The 21,903-nt window shown below is 44.2% G+C and overlaps 1 protein-coding gene across 3 annotated transcripts in view; it reads right to left on the reverse strand.

Annotated features, from left to right (window-relative positions):
• Window positions 1–10,395: 10,395 nt before the first annotated feature.
• LOC110538151 (amyloid-like protein 1) overlaps window positions 10,396–21,903 on the reverse strand; it is a 63,729-nt gene continuing 52,221 nt past the window's right edge. For 2 of the 3 annotated variants that reach the window (XM_036942710.1, XM_036942697.1), the window contains exons 5-17: window positions 19,305–19,495; window positions 18,870–19,225; window positions 17,978–18,105; window positions 17,379–17,453; window positions 17,110–17,268; window positions 16,553–16,681; window positions 16,224–16,323; window positions 15,710–15,877; window positions 15,541–15,564; window positions 15,370–15,434; window positions 14,924–14,989; window positions 14,626–14,769; window positions 10,396–13,864 (exon numbers count right to left, since the gene is read on the reverse strand). In XM_036942710.1, coding sequence (XP_036798605.1) covers window positions 13,763–13,864; window positions 14,626–14,769; window positions 14,924–14,989; window positions 15,370–15,434; window positions 15,541–15,564; window positions 15,710–15,877; window positions 16,224–16,323; window positions 16,553–16,681; window positions 17,110–17,268; window positions 17,379–17,453; window positions 17,978–18,105; window positions 18,870–19,225; window positions 19,305–19,495 — 1,707 coding nt within the window. In that variant the 3' untranslated portion in view covers window positions 10,396–13,762. The remainder of the gene's footprint in view (window positions 13,865–14,625; window positions 14,770–14,923; window positions 14,990–15,369; window positions 15,435–15,540; window positions 15,565–15,709; window positions 15,878–16,223; window positions 16,324–16,552; window positions 16,682–17,109; window positions 17,269–17,378; window positions 17,454–17,977; window positions 18,106–18,869; window positions 19,226–19,304; window positions 19,496–21,903) is intronic. The other variant, XM_036942704.1, reaches the window with a different exon arrangement.

The following is a 21,903-nucleotide window of genomic DNA, read 5'->3' on the forward strand; positions in this document are numbered from 1 at the left end:
ACATCTACCTAAAATACATTCAGTCAGAAGTTAACTGTATCGTCTTGTGCTGTTTTTTTACAACAGTCCGTTTTCAACAGTCATGTTTGGAAAATGTTCTCTCTCTGAACAGCACATGGTATTCTTTTTTGGTTTTTATTCCATTACACATTTCCATCTTATCAAAAGCAAAGAACAGGAACAACATAAACTACATCATACACCAAATCTGCATGCTTTCATTAAAATAATGGACTTCACCTTTATTCTAGACCAGAAGAGTAAGAGGATGGATTAGTTGATAAATCTTTATTAAAATCTTTGTTACTGATTTACATTCCAAATACTGATGTGAGGATATGGTTGGTCAGAGGTTTAATGTAACTTGCTTGTCAAGTTACATTAAAGTGTTGGTAGGTAGTCTTGTCCAACTCCCGTACGGACTCGGGAGAGGCGAAGGTCGAGAGCCACGCATCCTCCGAAACACAACCCAACCTAGCCGCGCTCCTTCTTGACACAAGAACCAATGTGTCGGAGGAAACACCGTACACCTGGCGACCTGGTCAGCGTGCACTGTGCCCGGCCCACCACAGGAGTCGCTAGTGCGCAATATCCCTGCCAGCCAAACCCTCCCTAACCCGGAGAGTGCGACAGAGCCTGGGCTCGAACCCAGAATCTCTAAGTGCCTTAGACCACTGCACCACCTGGGAGACCCTGGTAATGATACATCTCTCCTCCGGACCATACCCCTCCCAGTCCACGAGGTACTGGAGGCCCCAAGCCCGACGCCTCGAATCCATTACAGAGTGAACGGAGTACGCTGGGACCCCCTCGATGTCCAGAGGGGGCGGAGGAACCTCCCGCACCTCAGACAGCCCTTCAGACTACGGAGGCCTTGTTTACGCACATCTTCTGGCACTACGGGGTGCCTGAGGATATAGTGTCTGATCTGGCAGGTGCCTAAGAGCCTTACACTGATCACACACAGAGCAGGAGGAAACATAAACCCTCACATCCTTAGCCAAAGTGGGCCACCAGTACCCAGGCTACACACCTGCCTCCTCATCGCCTCTGGGACTGTGTCATTGACCTGCTGTCTGACGCATCCCTCCTGAGAGGACATGTCTATCCCCTCTCCTATGCGGAGACCGAGGTCATGGAGACCTACAGTGCCTTGCGAAAGTATTCGGCCCCCTTGAACTTTGCGACCTTTTGCCACATTTCAGGCTTCAAACATAAAGATATAAAACTGTATTTTTTTGTGAAGAATCAACAACAAGTGGGACACAATCATGAAGTGGAACGACATTTATTGGATATTTCAAACTTTTTTAACAAATCAATAACTGAAAAATTGGGCGTGCAAAATTATTCAGCCCCTTTACTTTCAGTGCAGCAAACTCTCTCCAGAAGTTCAGTGAGGATCTCTGAATGATCCAATGTTGACCTAAATGACTAATGATGATAAATACAATCCACCTGTGTGTAATCAAGTCTCCGTATAAATGCACCTGCACTGTGATAGTCTCAGAGGTCTGTTAAAAGCGCAGAGAGCATCATGAAGAACAAGGAACACACCAGGCAGATCCGAGATACTGTTGTGAAGAAGTTTAAAGCCGGATTTGGATACAAAAAGATTTCCCAAGCTTTAAACATCCCAAGGAGCACTGTGCAAGCGATAATATTGAAATGGAAGGAGTATCAGACCACTGCAAATCTACCAAGACCTGGCCGTCCCTCTAAACTTTCAGCTCATACAAGGAGAAGACTGATCAGAGATGCAGCCAAGAGGCCCATGATCACTCTGGATGAACTGCAGAGATCTACAGCTGAGGTGGGAGACTCTGTCCATAGGACAACAATCAGTCGTATATTGCACAAATCTGGCCTTTATGGAAGAGTGGCAAGAAGAAAGCCATTTCTTAAAGATATCCATAAAAAGTGTTGTTTAAAGTTTGCCACAAGCCACCTGGGAGACACACCAAACATGTGGAAGAAGGTGCTCTGGTCAGATGAAACCAAAATTGAACTTTTTGGCAACAATGCAAAACGTTATGTTTGGTGTAAAAGCAACACAGCTGAACACACCATCCCCACTGTCAAACATGGTGGTGGCAGCATCATGGTTTGGGCCTGCTTTTCTTCAGCAGGGACAGGGAAGATGGTTAAAATTGATGGGAAGATGGATGGAGCCAAATACAGGACCATTCTGGAAGAAAACCTGATGGAGTCTGCAAAAGACCTGAGACTGGGACGGAGATTTGTCTTCCAACAAGACAATGATCCAAAACATAAAGCAAAATCTACAATGGAATGGATCAAAAATAAACATATCCAGGTGTTAGAATGGCCAAGTCAAAGTCCAGACCTGAATCCAATCGAGAATCTGTGGAAAGAACTGAAAACTGCTGTTCACAAATGCTCTCCATCCAACCTCACTGAGCTCGAGCTGTTTTGCAAGGAGGAATGGGAAAAAATGTCAGTCTCTCGATGTGCAAAACTGATAGAGACATACCCCAAGTGACTTACAGCTGTAATCGCAGCAAAAGGTGGCGCTACAAAGTATTAACTTAAGGGGGCTGAATAATTTTGCACGCCCAATTTTTCAGTTTTTGATTTGTTAAAAAAGTTTGAAATATCTAATAAATGTTGTTCCACTTCATGATTGTGTCCAACTTGTTGTCGATTCTTCACAAAAAAATACAGTTTTATATCTTTATGTTTGAAGCCTGAAATGTGGCAAAAGGTCGCAAAGTTCAAGGGGGCCGAATACTTTCGCAAGGCACTGTAGGTACAGGAGAGCCTCCAGCAGGGTTTTATCCGCCCCTCTATGTCACCAGCCTCCTCAAGCTTATTTTTTGTTAAAAAGAAAGGTGGGGGACCGCGGCTTTGCATTGATTATCGAACTCTGAATAAAGCCACCACTAGGTTCAGCTACCCTTTACCCCTCATCCCAACCATCATCAAACAAATGCATGGGGCCCAGTACTTCACAATCTGCAATCTGGTGCGCATTCGTGCAGGTGACGAATAGAAAATGGCCTTTTCCAAATCCACGGGCCATGGAAAGGAGTGGGAAGACTGTTGGAGCATGATCTATATGCTAAAAACCAAATAATGTGGTGGACATTTTACTCAATCAGGATATTAACTTTAGTAAAGGGAGCTGGTCATACCACCCACAAAGTGAGTAAAGTGAGAGCCCACTGAGTGGAGTGAGTCTCTGGGTTATATACTATATAGGCGTGTCATGACGTTGGCCTCTTTGGGTATAGCAAGCCCCATCCCCCTCTCCCTGCCTCCCCCTTGCCTCCTTCAACAAGGTTGCTGCGCTCAGAGAGACGTCGCAAATTCCTGAGGATCTCCTCATGGACACACTGTATAGAGAGAGTAGATTGTCATGGAGAACAAAGGAATTCCTTCCACCTCACAGAACTTGAGGCACGAACAAATTTCATGTTCTGGAGAAAGTATAAAAGATTGGTGAAGAATCCAGCTACGAACTGGTCCATTTGTCACGACTTGGGGAAGCTCATGGGAGACGGTGTGGCCACATTACCATAACGCTGTTTATATAATAGCCTATAATAGCCCTTCCGAATAAAAACCCCACTCGGGTTTGTGATCAGCAGACCGAGCTTACTTCAATTACGAGATGGTTAAAGGTTGCAGACCATGTTTTTCTCCATTAGGAGGGGGACAAAGGTTGTAGACCATTGCTGATTCTGTTAACCATACCACGTTGTTAAACTCTTAGTCTATCGATACCGACAGAATAAGAACAAGTCTTTGATACTAATTACTAGTCTGCAGCTAGGAATTCGGAATCATTGAACGCGATGAACGACAACCGCCGAAACATCCATTCTATAACGAATGTCACTCTGAACTATCCCCTCTGTGACTTCCGGCGCCGACAGAGATGACCGCCTCGCTTCGCGTTCCTAGGAAACTATGCAGTTTTTTGTTTTTTTTACGTGTTATTTCTTACATTGGTACCCCAGGTCATCTTAGGTTTCATCACATACAGTCGAGAAGAACTACTGAATATAAGAGCAGCGTCAACTCACCATCAGTACGACCAAGAATATGACTTTCGCGAAGCGGATCCTGTGTTCTGCCTTTCACCCAGGACAACGAAATGGATCCCAGCCGGCGACCCCAAAAAATTACTTCGTAAAAGGGGGAAACGAAGCGGTCTTCTGGTCAGACTCCGGAGACGGGCACATCGTGCACCACTCCCTAGCATACTTCTCGCCAATGTCCAGTCTCTTGACAACAAGGTTGATGAAATCCGAGCAAGGGTAGCATTCCAGAGGGACATCAGAGACTGTAACGTTCTTTGCTTCACGGAAACATGGCTCACTGGAGAGACGCTATCGGAGTCGGTGCAGCCAGCTGGTTTCTCCATGCATCGCGCCGACAGAAACAAACATCTTTCTGGTAAGAAGAGGGGCGGGGGCGTATGCTTCATGGTTAACGAGACGTGGTGTGGTTACAACAACATACAGGAACTCAAGTCCTTCTGTTCACCTGATTTAGAATTCCTCACAATCAAATGTCGACCGCATTATCTACCAAGGGAATTCTCTTCGATTATAATCAAGCAGTATATATTCCCCCCCAAGCAGACACATCAATGGCTCTGAACGAACTTTATTTGACTCTTTGCAAACTGGAATCCATATATCCTGAGGCTGCACTCATTGTAGCTGGGGATTTTAACAAGGCTAATCTGAAAACAAGACTCCCTAAATTGTATCAGCATATCGTTTGTACAACCAGGGCTGGAAAAACCTTGGATCATTGCTATTCTAACTTCCGCGACGCATATAAGGCCCTGCCCCGCTCTCCTTTCGGAAAAGCTGACCACGACTCCATTTTGTTGATCCCTGCCTACAGACAGAAACTAAAACAAGAAGCCCCCGCGCTGAGGTCTGTTCAACGCTGGTCCGACCAATCTGATTCCACACTCAAAGACTGCTTCCATCACGTGGACTGGGATATGCTTCGTATTGCATCAAACAACAACATTGACGAATACGCTGATTCGGTGAGCGAGTTCATTAGAACGTGCATTGGAGATGTCGTTTCCATAACAACGATTAAAACATTCCCAAACCAGAAACCGTGGATTGATGGCAGCATTCGCGTGAAACTGAAAGCGCGAACCACTGCTTTTAATCAGGGCAAGGTGACCGGAAACATGACCGAATACAAACAGTGTAGCTATTCCCTCCGCAAGGCAATCAAACAAGCTAAGCGTCAGTATAGAGACAAAGTATAATCTCAATTCAACGGCTCAGACACAAGAGGTATGTGGCAGGGTCTACAGTCAATCACGGACTACAAAAAGAAAACCAGCCCCGTCACGGACCAGGATGTCTTGCTCCCAGGCAGACTAAATAACCTTTTTGCCCGCTTTGAGGACAATACACCCGCAACCAAAATATGCGGACTCTACTTCACTGCAGCCAACGTGAGGAAAACATTTAAACGTGTTAACCCTCGCAAGACTGCAGGCCCAGACGGAATCCCCAGCCGCGCCCTCAGAGCATGCGCAGACCAGCTGGCTGGTGTGTTTACGGACATATTCAATCAATCCCTATCCCAGTCTGTTGTTCCCACATGCTTCAAGAGGGCCACCATTGTTCCTGTTCCCAAGAAAGCTAAGGTAACTGAGCTAAACGACTACCGCCCCGTAGCACTCACTTCCGTCATCATGAAGTGCTTTGAGAGACTAGTCAAGGACCATTTCACCTCCACCCTACCTGACACCATAGACCCACTCCAATTTGCTTACCGCCCAAATAGGTCCACAGACGATGCAATCTCAACCACACTGCACACTGCCCCTACCCATCTGGACAAGAGGAATACCCATGTGAGAATGCTGTTCATCGACTACAGCTCGGGATTTAACACCATAGTGCCCTCCAAGCTCGTCATCAAGCTCGAGACCCTGGGTCTCGACCCCGCCCTGTGCAAATGGGTACTGGACTTCCTGACGGGCCGCCCCCAGGTGGTGAGGGTAGGTAACAACATCTCCACCCCGCTGATCCTCAACACTGGGGCCCCACAAGGGTGTGTTCTGAGCCCTCTCCTGTACTCCCTGTTCACCCACGACTGCGTGGCCACGCACGCCTTCAACTCAATCATCAAGTTTGCGGACGACACAACAGTGATAGGCTTGATTACCAACCACGACGAGACGGCCTACAGGGAGGAGGTGAGGGCCCTCGGAGTGTGGTGTCAGGAAAACCTCACACTCAACGTCAACAAAACTAAGGAGATGATTGTGGACTTCAGGAAACAGCAGAGGGAACACCCGCCTATCCACATCGATGGAATAGTAGTGGAGAGGGCAGTAAGTTTTAAGTTCCTCGGCGTACACATCACAGACAAACTGAATTGGTCCACCCACACAGACAGCATCGTGAAGAAGGCGCAGCAGCGCCTCTTCAACCTCAGGAGGCTGAAGAAATTCGGCTTGTCACCAATAGCACTCACAAACTTCTACAGATGCACAATCGAGAGCATCCTGTCGGGCTGTATCACCGCCTGGAACGGCAACTGCTCCGCCCACAACCGTAAGGCTCTCCAGAGGGTAGTGAGGTCTGCACAACGCATCACCAGGGAAAAACTACCTGCCCTCCAGGACACCTGGAAGATAAAGATCATCAAGGACAACAACCACCCGAGCCACTGCCTGTTCACCCCGCTATCATCCAGAAGGCGAGGTCAGTACAGGTACATCAAAGCTGGGACCGAGAGACTGAAAAACAGCTTCTATCTCAAGGCCATCAGACTGTTAAACAGCCACCACTAACATTGAGTCTAACACTGACTCAACTCCAGCCACTTTAATAATGGGAATTGATGGGAAATGATGTAAAATATATCACTAGCCACTTTAAACAATGCTACCTAATATAATGTTTACATACCCTACATTATTCATCTCATATGTATACGTATATACTGTACTCTATATCATCTACTGCAGCTTTATGTAATACATGTATCACTAGCCACTTTAACTATGCCACTTTGTTTACATACTCATCTCATATGTATATACTGTACTCAATACCATCTACTGTATCTTGCCTATGCCGCTCTGTACCATCACTCATTCATATATCTTTATGTACATATTCTTTATCCCCTTACACTTGTGTCTATAAGGTAGTAGTTTTGGAATTGTTAGCTAGATTACTTGTTGGTTATTACTGCATTGTCGGAACTAGAAGCACAAGCATTTCGCTACACTCGCATTAACATCTGCTAACCATGTGTATGTGACAAATAAAATTTGATTTGATTTGATTTGATTCTCACCACAACCGAGAGAGAGAGAGGGAGAGAGATGGACAATTCTACAAAAGACAAACTTTTCACCAGCGAGCAAGACGACACACTGAGCGTAAATACATATATATATATAGATTGCAATTGTTCCGGAATGAGTGAGCGTTCATGTGTAAAGGATTAGCATTTCAATTGTTATAATTATCACTCTTTAGTGACTTCTTAGTTGACCCCCACTTCCCCTTTTGTCTAGCAAGCTGCCATGCCGGTTTAGCCCACAAGGGCACATTCTCCTATCATTACATTTACCTTGTTTGTTTGTTTGTTTGTGCATTTCTGTGAATTACTTAGTTAGTAATAAATAAATTATTTAAGACAATTGATGTATGGATGACTCATAGTGAAGACTGGGTTCGTGCAGATAACCAACAATTTACAATGTTTGGAATGAGACTAACGTGAGGTAAAGTAAATCATTCATTAATTCTGAGACTAATTGATCAGATAAAATATCTGAAAAGTTATTTTAGGAAATGAAATGAACTTTGTAATCTGAATATTTTTCCTTGGTGCCCCGACTTCCTAGTAATTACGGTTACGTGATAAATCAGTCTAATCGCGTAATAACTCATTACAGAGAATCTTTGATAAAAATTACATTGCAATGGTTCTAGACACCAACCCCACACATCCTGTGCCAGACATTGGCCCCAAATATAAATATCTTGTTGTTTTGTTCACTACTAAGAACTTAAAAGGACATTTGTTGTTACCTTGCTAAAAAGGGAACTAGGGGAGAGAACAATCCCCCCAAGGCCCAAGGAGGGGGTGACTGATGCACAGGCATTGTGGAGACAAGTGATTGGTTCCCCATTAATCACGCCATCCCTTCACATGGTTTGCAATAGGTAAAGACACATTTGCATATGGAAACAATGTTCCCTTCTGACCTCCTTTGCACTATTCTCTTTCTGATATTCTGCACAGCAACAGGGACATGTGATAGACAAGCCTGACTCCTCCCCTCTCTGGGTCCCAGGTGACTGAGACCCATATGAGGGAGGAAGTGCAGTTGGCAACACCAGAGTCAGAAGGGAGACAAGAGTTCAACAGTTCAATCATATAAGCATATTCTGCAGATAAGACATCTTAATTTTCTATGTTACCTAGCTAATTCTGATTCTCCTACCACATTGTATGTGTACTTATTTTAGCAAATGTTGTGTACAACAATACAGTTAAAAGTCACAAACAAACATATTACAACTGTTGCAGGCCAATCCTTTTACTTCATGTATGCTGGGTGTGCAGGCTTATATTCTAGCCCAGCACCAGCACCTTATCAAACCTAATGAGTTGATAGTAATGTGTATTATTAATGTGTATTATTGCTGGGCTGGAATAGAAGTCTGCTCACCCAGTAGATAAGGGAGTGTTGCAAGGTTTTTTAAATTTTTAAAAATACCTTTATTTAAATAAAATGTAATCAAACTATAATGTTTCTTATGGAAAGAAGTATATTCAATAGGACATTTTAGCAGGTGCGTCCTGTCTTCATGGCACGCGCAAACACAAATTTCCAAGACTGTCCCTGTACTAAAACTGATATTTCTTATTTGTTTTTGAAGTTACAAGCCTGAAACCTTGATCAGACTGCTGACACCCGGTGGAAAACATAGGAATTGCATCCAGGGAGCATTCACTTACCCTTCTAAGAGGATGGTCTCTCTCAAAAAAATTCTGGTTGGTTTTTCTTTGAATTTTCTCCTACCATATCTATTGTGTTATATTCTCCTACATTATCTTAACATTTCTACAAATGTCAAAGTGTTTTCTTTCCAATGGTACCAATTATATGCATATCCTGGCTTCAGGGACTGAGCAACAGGTAGTTTACTTTGGGTACGTCATTCAGGTGGAAATGGAGAAAAAAGAGGCCTAGCACTAAGAAGTTCTAAACTCTTTCATTGTTCTATCTGTGGAGACACCATATTCCAACTGATGGCCAAACTCAGGTCGTACTGCATTATTTCTGACTCATGCACCAATTGATGTTGTTACTCATTTGACCAGAGAAAGTTAAATATTCCTTGATATTAAATTAGACACAAGCTGCTAATAATAACAGCGCAAGCTTATCGGAACACTTTGCTATACTCATTCAATGCAGCTGCAGTACTGGTTGTAGGGGGAACGCACATTGTTGTTTTTTTTACAAAAATGCTTGATGATCGAATAGGAATTCCTCTGAGATCAATCAGTAGATCGCTACCGACTGGTTTGTGACCACTGGCCTAGATAAAAAATAATGTATCAAATGTCATATAAAAAGTCATAATTAAAGCCTAATAACGTTACAACCAAATAACATGTGCTGAGCCTGCTGACACTTAAAAAAAAAAAAATATTCCACTAAGATGAGTTTCAATTGAAACAGGTGAATTTAACTTAGTAGACAAGCAAAACCATCGCCTATGGTGTTTAAGACAATATTGCTGCCTAGGGTTGTCACTTGGCCTAGAATAAACCATAAAACCATAACCATGTTGACTTCCTGACATTGCAGATAGTTTCAGTCTGTGACGTTTTAAAACTGGAATGGAAATTGAGGTGAAAGAACAGGATGTGATGTCATTGTGCGTCATGTTCTATTGAAACTAAATAGGTGTTTGGTTGATGTGTGGTTATGTTCAACTCCCTGCATAAACACATTTTCACAACACTTGAGGTTTTATTTCCTTAACTATCAATGCTGGTTTTACTTTGTACAAATATGAAAGTGGGTTTCAATCAAGACATCAAACCCCAAATGTGGCAGCAAACTTTATAGTGTTGCACACAGTATAGACAGATACCTTCACCAATCTAGATAATAAAATAGGCTATACCCAGCCACAATAAAATCCATACTTTACAACACTCTACTTTCCTGTGGGTGGTGTGTTTATTAATGTGTTATTATAACCATAGACTATCTCTCTGGTCATAGCTGTGACAGAACACATGCGTCTCTCTTGGTGACCCCATTCTGGCTGATATTATAAAATCAAGACCACTATCCCATCCTGTAGTCAGAGGGGAAGAACAGTGATTCAAGAAACAGTGTTTTGTGGGTCATTTGTAATTTTATTACAGTTTTAATTAGCTTAATCAGATCTCCATTGCTCAGATTTCTTGCACATGAATTACATTCTACATAGCTCAGGACAATTGGCCAAATTAGTCAGTTGTCTGACCTCTTCTAGAGCAGAGTATGTCTTTGGTCAAGTTCTGAATGGATTTGAAGATCAGCTCCCTCATTCCAATCAGAGTATAGTCAAAACGGTGGGAGTTCACATTATATACAGTCAGTATCTGTCTGACAGAGCAATATTTTGTTCAGTTGTGCTTGGCGCCACACCATGGACAATTTAGTTAGACTTTTTTATATTTAAATTGAACATTTATTTAACTAGGCAAGTCAGTTAAGGACAAATTCTTATTTACAATGATGGCCTACCAGGGAACAGTGGGTTAACTGCATTTTTCAGGGGCAGAACGACGGATTTTAACCTTGTCAGCTCGGGGATTCGATCCAGCAACCTTTCGGTTACTGGCCCAACAATGCACTTAGACAGTGTAGGTCTACTGTATCTGAACTGCAGGTTAGACATGTAACCTCTAAACGGTGCCTTAAACAAGCTACTACATTTTTCATACAGTGAGAAAACATGACCCTCAATCCAATTGATAATTACTCAAATAAAAAATACAGAATTACATCCAAAACACAGCATTGTAAAAGGCAATAATGCAGCAATTAAACTCTCCATATAATTGTTTATATTTTCTCTGGTGGGGAGGGGAGGAAGGCCAACAGAAGTATCTTAATCAAGAGAGGACATACAAATGTGTGTTCAGTCACTACAGTATACACCATTCTACATCTGCTAAATGCTGGTAGGAAAACCTTGAATCTTTGGGGAAACACAGGCAAGCTTATTCTCTTCTATGGTTTCAGTAGTATCGATACAAGGTTCAACTGACTTAAACTGTGAACGTACCATGTTTTCATTCACTAAACGGACCTGTACAAATTATACAAAGACTATCTCAGATCTCTACTTATCTTGATGCAGTAACCACAACCTGTGATTACTACAATCCAAAAGCAATACATGGAAAATTCAAATTTAGTTCAAGTATTTGAACTCCTCTTCCCATATTCAAAGCAGTGTTTGAATAAAGAAACAGAACGGTTTGAGGTGATGAGGGTGAGTCAGCCACATCTCTCCTCTGATGTGATCAATAATTTACTCCCTCGTGTCACAAGTGGTTTCATGGAGTACACAGCAGAACAACCTAGCCATGAGTTATAAATAAACAACAAACATCTAAGGATGTTTCAGGACTGGTGGTGTTTTACAAAGTGCTATTTTCAGAATTCTGAGAGTAGTGAAGGATGATTGGTTTTGGTTAGGATCCTCTGTAGTACAGTAGGCCAACAGTAGTTGGAGTTGACACTGTAGATTACGAAGAAACCTCCTACTGTGTATGTGACCATCCAACACAGAGAACTCTCTCTGGGGCCAAAATCATGTAGTGGAAAATAAATTCAACATAAAACCCATCCAAGAGGCAACAATCAGCCATTCAAAAGTGGACAATCCCTTCTTATCTGTATACAGTGAATGATATTGATCATAATAACAGTGACAGAGACTTCAGTGAGACACAACACATCTCCCTAGTAGACTAACATTCAACTGGTGTTTATACAGCATCTATATGTTCTGTATTGTATGTTCATCCTGCCTGAAACCGGCTATGTCCCTAATAAAGATTCAACTTGAATTTGAAACAAACTGAAAATAGCTCAGGTGTGCTCGAGCAAATATTGTGGTCCCACCCAATCTGAGCAATAATCCAGTCCTCGGCATACCTCCTTAGGTGCAACTGTTCCACAATATCACCATGTTGCCAACATCACTATGTTCCCTAATGCTGAAGTCCATTGCACCACAATAATGAATGACATCCCACTGTTCTCATTCAGACCTGCAAATAGTGAAAAGAGACATCCAGTGTTAAACTACAGTGAGATAATGAGGAAGGTATTGGATATGTAGCTTGTCTACTGATTACCGGTTAGTCCTTGGGGTTCTACTAGGGGAGTGATGCCCTCCCGAAGAAGAAATGAAGTCTCAACATCTACCTAAAATACATTCAGTCAGAAGTTAACTGTATCGTCTTGTGCTGGTTTTTTACAACAGTCCGTTTTCAATCAGCCATGTTAGGAAAATGTTCTCTCTCTGAACAGCACAAGTATTATTATTTTTTTATTCCATTACACTGATGCAAAATCATTCTAGAAATGTCTATTTTGAAGATGTTTTTTTTTCTAAAGATATTTACACTGTCCATTTTAATCTGTCACATTTCCATCTTATCAAAAGCAAAGAACAGGAACAACACAAAGACGGTAGCATCATACACCAAATCTGCATGCTTTCATTAAAACAATGGACTTCTCATTACTTTGTTACAATTTTTTAGGTAGCAGTCATTCACTTAATGGAACATTTGGTACATTAGTTCAATTATATAGTTCACATCGCATAGAACAGGCTCTGGGTGCCAGTTGTGTCAGATGCCACAGACTGAAGGAGATGAGATTGGGCTTAATATCAAAAGATCACCAACCCATATTACTATGGATTGAAAATATATGTGGGTAAGTAATAACTAAGTAACAACTAAGTTAATCAAGCTTCAATACCTCACATTCCCAACCTCCTCATCTCTGCTTAACCTTTACAACTGTGCCTGGCTTTGAAAGAAGATGTCCTACATTGACTCATGGAGTTGGGGTTGGCTTGGTGGTCATCATGTCAGAGTCATTGTAGCCAGTTTATATGGAGATTTAAATCCGTTATACTATAATCAGACTATATTGTTTGTTCACATTTTACACCATTTATCTGAACTGGAATATAATGAATCAGAGCTGTAACACAATCCAACAAAGAATAAACAGATGACATACACAACAAAGCAAAATGCACTGTTCAACATTGAGTCAGTTTCTGACAAATATCAATCAATTTTATTAAGAATAAGGGGGTCAACTCTAGCCATTCCAATGGTATTCCTATCCAAGCAGACAGGAGTGAATCTCTCCAAAGGAGATGATTGTTACACTGTGGCATTAATGTCCACCCCTTTATTCTAGACCAGAAGAGTAAGAGGATGGATCAGCTGGTAATACATCTCTGTTACTGGTTTACATTCCAAAACTGATGTGGGGACATGGTTGGTCAGAGGATTGGGGCGTATACCCCCTATTTGCTTGTCAAGTTACATTAAAGTGTTGGTCGTAATGATACATCTTAATACATCATAGGCGGTGTGACTGGGACCACCTCTAGGAGGGGAACAAGGAAAGGGAGCGCCTCGTGTGATTGGGCATGACCGGGAGGCCACACCCATCGCCTCAGTTCATTTGCTCAAAGAATTTGTAGGTGGGGTTTTCGTAGCCGTGGTTCTGCATCTTGTTTAGTTGGCGCTCCTCTGGGGTCAGCATGGGGTCAACCTGCTGTGAGACATGGCGGGTCAAAGGTTATACTGATACAGTACAAGTAAATGCTACGGTATAAGGAAGTGCTATCAGCAGGAAGGAGGGGACACTAATGTGCTATAAGCATAAAGTGCCTCTCCTACCTGCCGCTGCAGGGAATACCTGCCTACGAAAAGCCAACTGACATTTACTCCTGAGGTATTGCTCTGCTGCGCCCTCTATAGCCACCATGATTATGATTTGACCCTGCTTGTCATTTATGAACGTTTGAACTTCTTCAAAAATTATCTGGCCTTAATGGCCACATGCATCTCCACCCGGTACAGCCAGAAGAGGGCTGACCACCTCTCAGAGCCGGATTCCTCTCTAGGTTGTTCCTAGCCTCTGTGCTTCTAAATCTGCATTGCTTTCTCTCTGGGGTTTTAGGCTAGGTATCTGTAAAGCACTTGATTACTTGATTGAACCAGGAAGGGCTCATTGAAATTTGAAATCTCTTTTTCAAGAGTGTCCTTGCCAAGATAGGCAGCACCAAGTCATTACACAATTACAGACAGACAACATGAAAAACTACAAGTAGTCTCGTAAAAACCATAGAATTCACAAGAGTATAACAAAATCATAAAACAGCAAATTAAAAACATTGACAGGTCAAGGAATCAGCCTCAAAATCCTTCATCGGTGATTTAAAAACACCAATCGGAACAAGTTGTTCCAGTTTACAAGTGTTGGAAGCATCAAAGTGAGCAGGTGTTTGTTCTTTCTGATTCCCTGCCTCCTACCTCCACGATGCCGTGGCTGATGGTGCCATACGGCTTCCTGCGCACCAGCAACAGACTGATCACCATCACCATGGCGATGGCCACGGCAACCACCAGCAACCCCACCATGGCCCCACGGTTGAACGTCTCCAGGGCGTCTGGTTGCTAAGGACAGAAACATAAAAGGGGAAGAGAAGGCACAAAGAGGGGAAGATGGAGAAATTAGAGGTTGATATCATCATGGGAATGACTTACAATACCACAAGAGGGGACGGGTCCGCCCAGCCCATCCAGACACTTATCTAGGTAGCAGACTCACCAGTTCATCGGTCTGGATCTCAGGAGACTTGAAGACCACCTGCTTGAGCTCTAGAGAGGTGTTAATCTAGAGAGTGAGAGCAAAAGTGAGAGAGGGGGTAATTTAATAGGTCATTACAGAGGAAGTACCACAAAATTAAATAGAACACATTAACTACATCTCTATGGGAGTGGTCTTCCTGCTATGGGAGGATGTTATAGTATGTGAGTAAAAATGTAGCAGTTGATCACGTGGAGGCTGCAGTGCGACACAAGCTATTTTTCCATATACACTTGAGGAGGTGAGATACAAAATGGGTTGGGATGGAGGGAGAGAAGGAGAGATGAGATGATTGACATAATGTGTCAGCGTAACTCTTGGCTGTGTTGTAAACACAAGTGCAAGTAGGATACCATGTCCGTAAAGTGATGTGTATTTTTGTAATAAAAAAAAAATATTTTTCTTACTTTCTCCTCATATTCATATGTGGGGCTTCTCTCAGATGTGGCATAGTCATACTCATCTGTAGAGGCTGAGTGCAGAGGCAGAAAACACAGATCAACTTCAACGTTTCTGTCTTTGAAAATTACATTTTGGCAGACAAATATCAGATTTCATGTCCCTTCCCTTTAACTCACCTTTCTTAGTGTTGGGCTGTGGGTCTTGACAGGACAAAAACAATAGAGATAAATAAAATGTTAACCTACTGTTTGTATTCAAAGAAATTAATTAATTCCTGAACTATTTGAGGAGGAGACATTTTGTGTGTATGTGTGCATTCATGAGTGTGTGTGTGTGTCCCCGTACCGATGCGAGGTGGGTAGGGCCTGTTCTGGAAGGCTCTCTCCTCCTCCTCCTCGTCATCCTTCTCCTCCTCACTCTCGGCAGGAAGCAGCTCCTCGGTGGTGCGTGTCTCAGAGAAGGAAGTGGTCATGAGCTCACTGATATCTCCTCGCTCCGCCTTCACCAGCTCCTCTACAGGGAGGGAGAAACAAGTAGGTTTTAAAAACAGGAAAGCTTGATATACAGTAAAGTATCATGTATTTACGGTAACACTGCGTTATTTACACCTTATATACACCAATCCTTTTTTTTCTGAATGAGAGTTCCCTAGAGAAATGTCAAGATAATAAATAACCTACTAATAGATCATGTGAATTTGGAACATGCAATGTCTTACAAAAGCCATCATGATAAATGCTAGCTTATCTCTTTCTAAATGTCTTATGAAGGAACTAAAACATGAATATAAGGACAGGGGCAGTAACCCCACATCCTGGTCTACATGGCTAACAGGAGAGTAGAGAGGAGTGTAGCGTACGGATATCATCGTGCAGCTCCTCAGCCAAGGCAGGGACCTTGTAGAGTAATGCCAAGCTCTGGTTCATCCTCTCCTCAATCACATGGAGGTGGGTGTAGACCTGCAACCCCAAGAGATCAATGCTGGTTAGGTTCATTACAAGACAAAGCTCCCTCAGCTTTTTACTGAAACGGGCGCGGGGATACACTTTTTTTTATTGTTTCAACTGCTGATTGCCCCTTTAAGAGTTATTTTATGAGTTCCGTTTTTCATGAAGCAGCATCACTGCTTAAGGAAGAGGTACAGTATCTTTTCATCCTAGTATTTTCCGGTATATTTTCATTTCACACCTGGAACTTCATCTGCTCAGCCTTCTGGGGGTCGACGGCCTCAATGTGCTGGTAGTGTCTCAGAGTGTGTCTGCGGTCCTTCTGCTCTGCTGCCATGTATCGCTTCAGAGCCTGCAGCACCCGCTCCGGCTGTTGAGAGGAGAGTGATATTATAGTCAGAGAATGGAGCGGGTGGAGAAGGTGTGGTAGAAATGATCAATACACTACAGTCCACTCATACTCTCTGCCTAACAAATATACACTGAGTATACCAAACATAAGGAACACCTTCCTAATATTGAGTTGCACCCCTCCCTTTGCCCTCAGAACAGCCTCAATTCGTCGGGGCATGGACACTACAAGGTGTCGAAAGCATTCCACAGGGATGCTGGCCCATGTTGACTCCAATGCGTTCCACAGTTGTGTCAAGTTGTCTGGATGTCCTTTGGGTGGTGGACCATTCTTGATACACAGGGGAACCTGTTGAGTGTGAAACCCAGCAGCGGTGCAGATCTGTACAGTCATGCTCTCTGCCTAACAAAATGTAGATATCCCTGCTGCCCCTGCTGTCTGCGGACCTGAGGGGGCTCTGCCTGCACGGCGGTCAGGTAGCTCTCCAAGGCCAGTCTGCGGTTGTTGTTGAGGGTGGCCACCACGCGGGCCAGATGGGTCTCCACCAGCCTCTGTCTCTCCCCTGCCACCTGCTCCTCCAGAGTCTGCAACACAGACTGGAAATGCTGGGGGCAGAGGAGAGGGGATCATTGTTGTGTTAATAGGTGTATGAGTGTCCATCTCCCATATGTTCTCCTTTCTTCCATCCCCTCCTCTTCCTATTCCATCTTCTTACCTCATTAAGGGCCTGGCGGTCAGACTTGGGCAGGTTCTTGGACTGGTTGTCAGCCTCAGCCCATTCCTTCATGATCTGAAAAGGCAACGTGCGTTAACGTCATTCACAAACACACTCAGAGCCAAGTACTAATTTCCTCAGACAGGAATCCACGAGGACCATTCTGATATTTGAAATGCTCCATATCTGCCTCAAACTGCAGCTACTAAAAAAGTCTGTCTGTTCTTGGGTATCCACTTGGCTTGGTTTACTAGAAGTAAACAGTGGGACAATCTCAAATGTATACTCCTCGCGTCCTCTCTCCTCGCAACCTTCTCAAAACCCATTGGATGAGAAAGCCAGCGGTCCCGCCCTCTGACCTTCTCCTCCAATGGGTTTTGAGAAGGAGTTGAGGAAAGAGGACATAAAGAGTATTCAATTGAGATTCTCCCATTATATTAATATTGCATTAAAACCTCACTTCAGGTCCCAGAGCAATTTGCCCCCATCTGTCAACAGTGGGTTCTGTAGGAGATCACAGATATGGAAACCGCACAGCAGGCCTGGCTTCATCTCATTGGTTCGTTGCCTGTCCAAACCCGCCTCTCCACCCACCTTACCTCATTGATGCGTTTCATTCGACGCTCCTCCAGGTCCATCTTGGCACGCAGGAAGTTGGCGTGTTCGCTGTCGTCCCCTGGCATCTCGAAGTAAACATCCACGCCATCTGTGGGGTGAGGGGTGGGTACTACAGAGGAGAAGGAGGAGAGGGGGATAAGGAGAGGAGGGGAACGAGAGGAGGGAGAATAAAGGATGGAAAACAGAGAAGGAGAGAAGAGAGAGAGATGGAGGTACAGTCAGTGCAGCAGAATGAAAGACAGGGGAAGGATGAGGGAGACAGAAAGATATCCTAATCACTGCCATTACCCAGAGAGACAGAGAGCTAGAGAGCCATTGATCCAGATAGTAGGGTGAGTGGTCAGCATTATTGAGTTGGAGACGAGTAGTGCTGTAAATACATCAGCCAGCCACTCCTATCTAACTCCTATATCCAGCCAGACAGATAGGCATGGTGAGTGTGTGTGTGTGTGTGTACGTGCCCTTGCATGCATGCGTGTGTGTGTGTAATCATCCATAGTCTATTACAGAGAGATAGAGTGTGAGAGAGAAAGTATTGGAGATGCTAACTGGGCACTACAGTTCATTCCCCAGTAAGTAAGAGTAAGTGGGAGATGGGAGAGTGATGTCAGCATTTACCCAGTCTTTTTACTGCCCTGTTAACCACTCTAAGGGTAGCAACTACAGTCTATTCCCTTACGGAGACTGGCATTGAGTGAGAAAGATCCAGACTAGACACAGAACCCTTGACACTACTTAATACGCCACTTCATATAAAGCTTATGCCCATTAAATACTCTCAGATCTAGTTGAGAGGTGGTAAGTAGGGGCTAAAGATTGTTTCTGGACAGGGCAAAGATGTAACTGTGTGATAGAAGGTAGAGGGTTACTCACGGCTGTCTCCCCTAGTCTGGGGTGGGGATGTGGAGGGGTTGCGACCAGCCTGACCCTGGCCTTTCTCATAGTAGAAGGAGTCTGTGTAGTCAGTAGCCTGGTAGGGGCCAGAGTCAATGGAGTACTCATACTCCTCTTTCACTGCTGCTGCTTCTGCAACCTCCTGCTGCTGCTCCTCCTCCTCCTCTTCCTCCTCCTCCTCCTCCTCCTCATCTTCTACTGCCTCCTCCTCCTCTTCCTCCTCCTCCACCACCTGCTCATCCTCTTCCACCATCTCATCATCTTCCTCCTCCATGTCTGCCGCGTCCACATCGGTGTCAGGAGAGGGGCTTGTGGTGGGTGTTGTCACTTTGACTCTGGGAATGGGGTACGAGGTCAAACATTACGATCATCATCATTATCATCACCACAGAGAGAAGGGGTAATGGGACTCACCCTGTGTTGACTTTGGCCTGAGGGTTAAGGGCCTGGGGTCCTGCTGGGAGAATGTCCCCTCCCTCGGTCTCCCCCCTGCCACTGGACCCGCCCCTCCCCGGGCAGCACACATACTCCACCCCACGGAAACGGTCGCTGCACGGCAACAGCATCCCATAACTATGCAGCTCCAGACTGTCTGCTGTGCAGGCCTGAAAGAGAAAGAGAGAGGATGAGAAAAATATGTTACATGAATCAAGTTGGAAAAGACCAAGGTGAACTAGAGAGGTGAAGGTGAACTAGAGAGACAGCAGGGGTGTATAGAAAAAGAGAAGAAATGTGACTGTGATCAAAGGGAACTAACTAGCAGGAGGAATGGAACACGACAGGGAGTTACCTCATCCTCAGCATGATGAAGGTGAGTTATAAAAACTACAACCTACATCACCTCCTTGGCCTCTAATAAACTGCCTCAACTCCCCGGCCTCTAATAAACCACCTCACCTCCACGGCTTATAATAAACAACCTCACCCCCCCGGCCTATAATAAACCACCTCACTTCCCCGGCCTATAATAAACTACCTCACCTCCCGGCCTATAATAAACTACCTCACCTCCCGGCCTATAATAAACTACCTCACACCCCGGCCTATAATAAACTACCTCACCCCCCCGGCCTATAATAAACAACCTCACCCCCCCGGCCTATAATAAACCACCTCACTTCCCCGGCTTATAATAAACAACCTCACCTCCCGGCCTATAATAAACTACCTCACCCCCCGGCCTATAATAAACTACCTCACCCCCCGGCCTATAATAAACTACCTCACCTCCCGGCCTATAATAAACCACCTCACTTCCCCGGCCTATAATAAACTACCTCACCTCCCGGCCTATAATAAACTACCTCACCCCCCGGCCTATAATAAACCACCTCACTTCCCCGGCCTATAATAAACTACCTCACCTCCCGGCCTATAATAAACTACCTCACCCCCCGGCCTATAATAAACTACCTCACCCCCCGGCCTATAATAAACTACCTCACCTCCCGGCCTATAATAAACTACCTCACCCCCCGGCCTATAATAAACTACCTCACCCCCCGGCCTATAATAAACAACCTCACCCCCCCGGCCTATAATAAACCACCTCACTTCCCCGGCCTATAATAAACTACCTCACCCCCCGGCCTATAATAAACTACCTCACCTCCCGGCCTATAATAAACTAATTCACCTCCCGGCCTATAATAAACTAATTCACCTCCCCGGCCTATAATAAACCACCTCACTTCCCAGGCCTATAATAAACTACCTCACCCCCCGGCCTATAATAAACTACCTCACCTCCCGGCCTATAATAAACTAATTCACCTCCCTGGCCTATAATAAACCGCCTCACCCCCCAGGCCTATAATAAACCACCTCACTTCCCCGGCCTATAATAAACTACCTCACCCCCCGGCCTATAATAAACTACCTCACCTCCCGGCCTATAATAAACTAATTCACCTCCCCGGCCTATAATAAACCGCCTCACCCCCCAGGCCTATAATAAACCGCCTCACCCCTCCGGCCTATAATAAACTGCCTCACCCCCCCAGGCCTATAATAAACCGCCTCACCCCCCAGGCCTATAATAAACCGCCTCACCCCCCAGGCCTATAATAAACTGCCTCACCCCTCCGGCCTATAATAAACCGCCTCACCGCCCAGGCCTATAATAAACCACCTCACCTTTCTTGCATATAATAAACAACCTCAGCTCTCTTGCATATAATAAACCGCCTCACCTTTCTTGCATATAATAAACAACCTCACCTCTCTTGCATATAATAAACCGCCTCACCTTTCTTGCATATAATAAACCACCTCACCTTTCTTGCATATAATAAACAACCTCACCTCTCTTGCATATAATAAACCGCCTCACCTTTCTTGCATATAATAAACAACCTCAGCTCTCTTGCATATAATAAACCGCCTCACCTTTCTTGCATATAATAAACAACCTCACCTCTCTTGCATATAATAAACCGCCTCACCTTTCTTGCATATAATAAACCACCTCACCTTTCTTGCATATAATAAACAACCTCACCTCTCTTGCATATAATAAACCGCCTCACCTTTCTTGCATATAATAAACCACCTCACCTCCTTTGCATATAATAAACCACCTCACCTTTCTTGCATATAATAAACAACCTCAGCTCTCTTGCATATAATAAACCGCCTCACCTCTCTTGCATATAATAAACCACCTCACCTTTCTTGCATATAATAAACCGCCTCACCTCTCTTGCATATAATAAACAACCTCACCTCTCTTGCATATAATAAACCCCCTCACCTCCTTTGCATATAATAAACCGCCTCCCCTTTCTTGCATATAATAAACAACCTCAGCTCTCCTGCAAAAAATAAACCGCCTCACCTCTCTTGCATATAATAAACCCCCTCACCTCCTTTGCATATAATAAACCGCCTCACCTCTCTTGCATATAATAAACTGCCTCACCCCCCAGGCCTATAATAAACCGCCTCACCCCCCAGGCCTATAATAAACTGCCTCACCCCTCCGGCCTATAATAAACCGCCTCACCGCCCAGGC

The sequence above is a fragment of the Oncorhynchus mykiss genome, chromosome 2, assembly GCF_013265735.2.
Source record: "Oncorhynchus mykiss isolate Arlee chromosome 2, USDA_OmykA_1.1, whole genome shotgun sequence".
Classification (NCBI taxonomy): domain Eukaryota; kingdom Metazoa; phylum Chordata; class Actinopteri; order Salmoniformes; family Salmonidae; genus Oncorhynchus; species Oncorhynchus mykiss.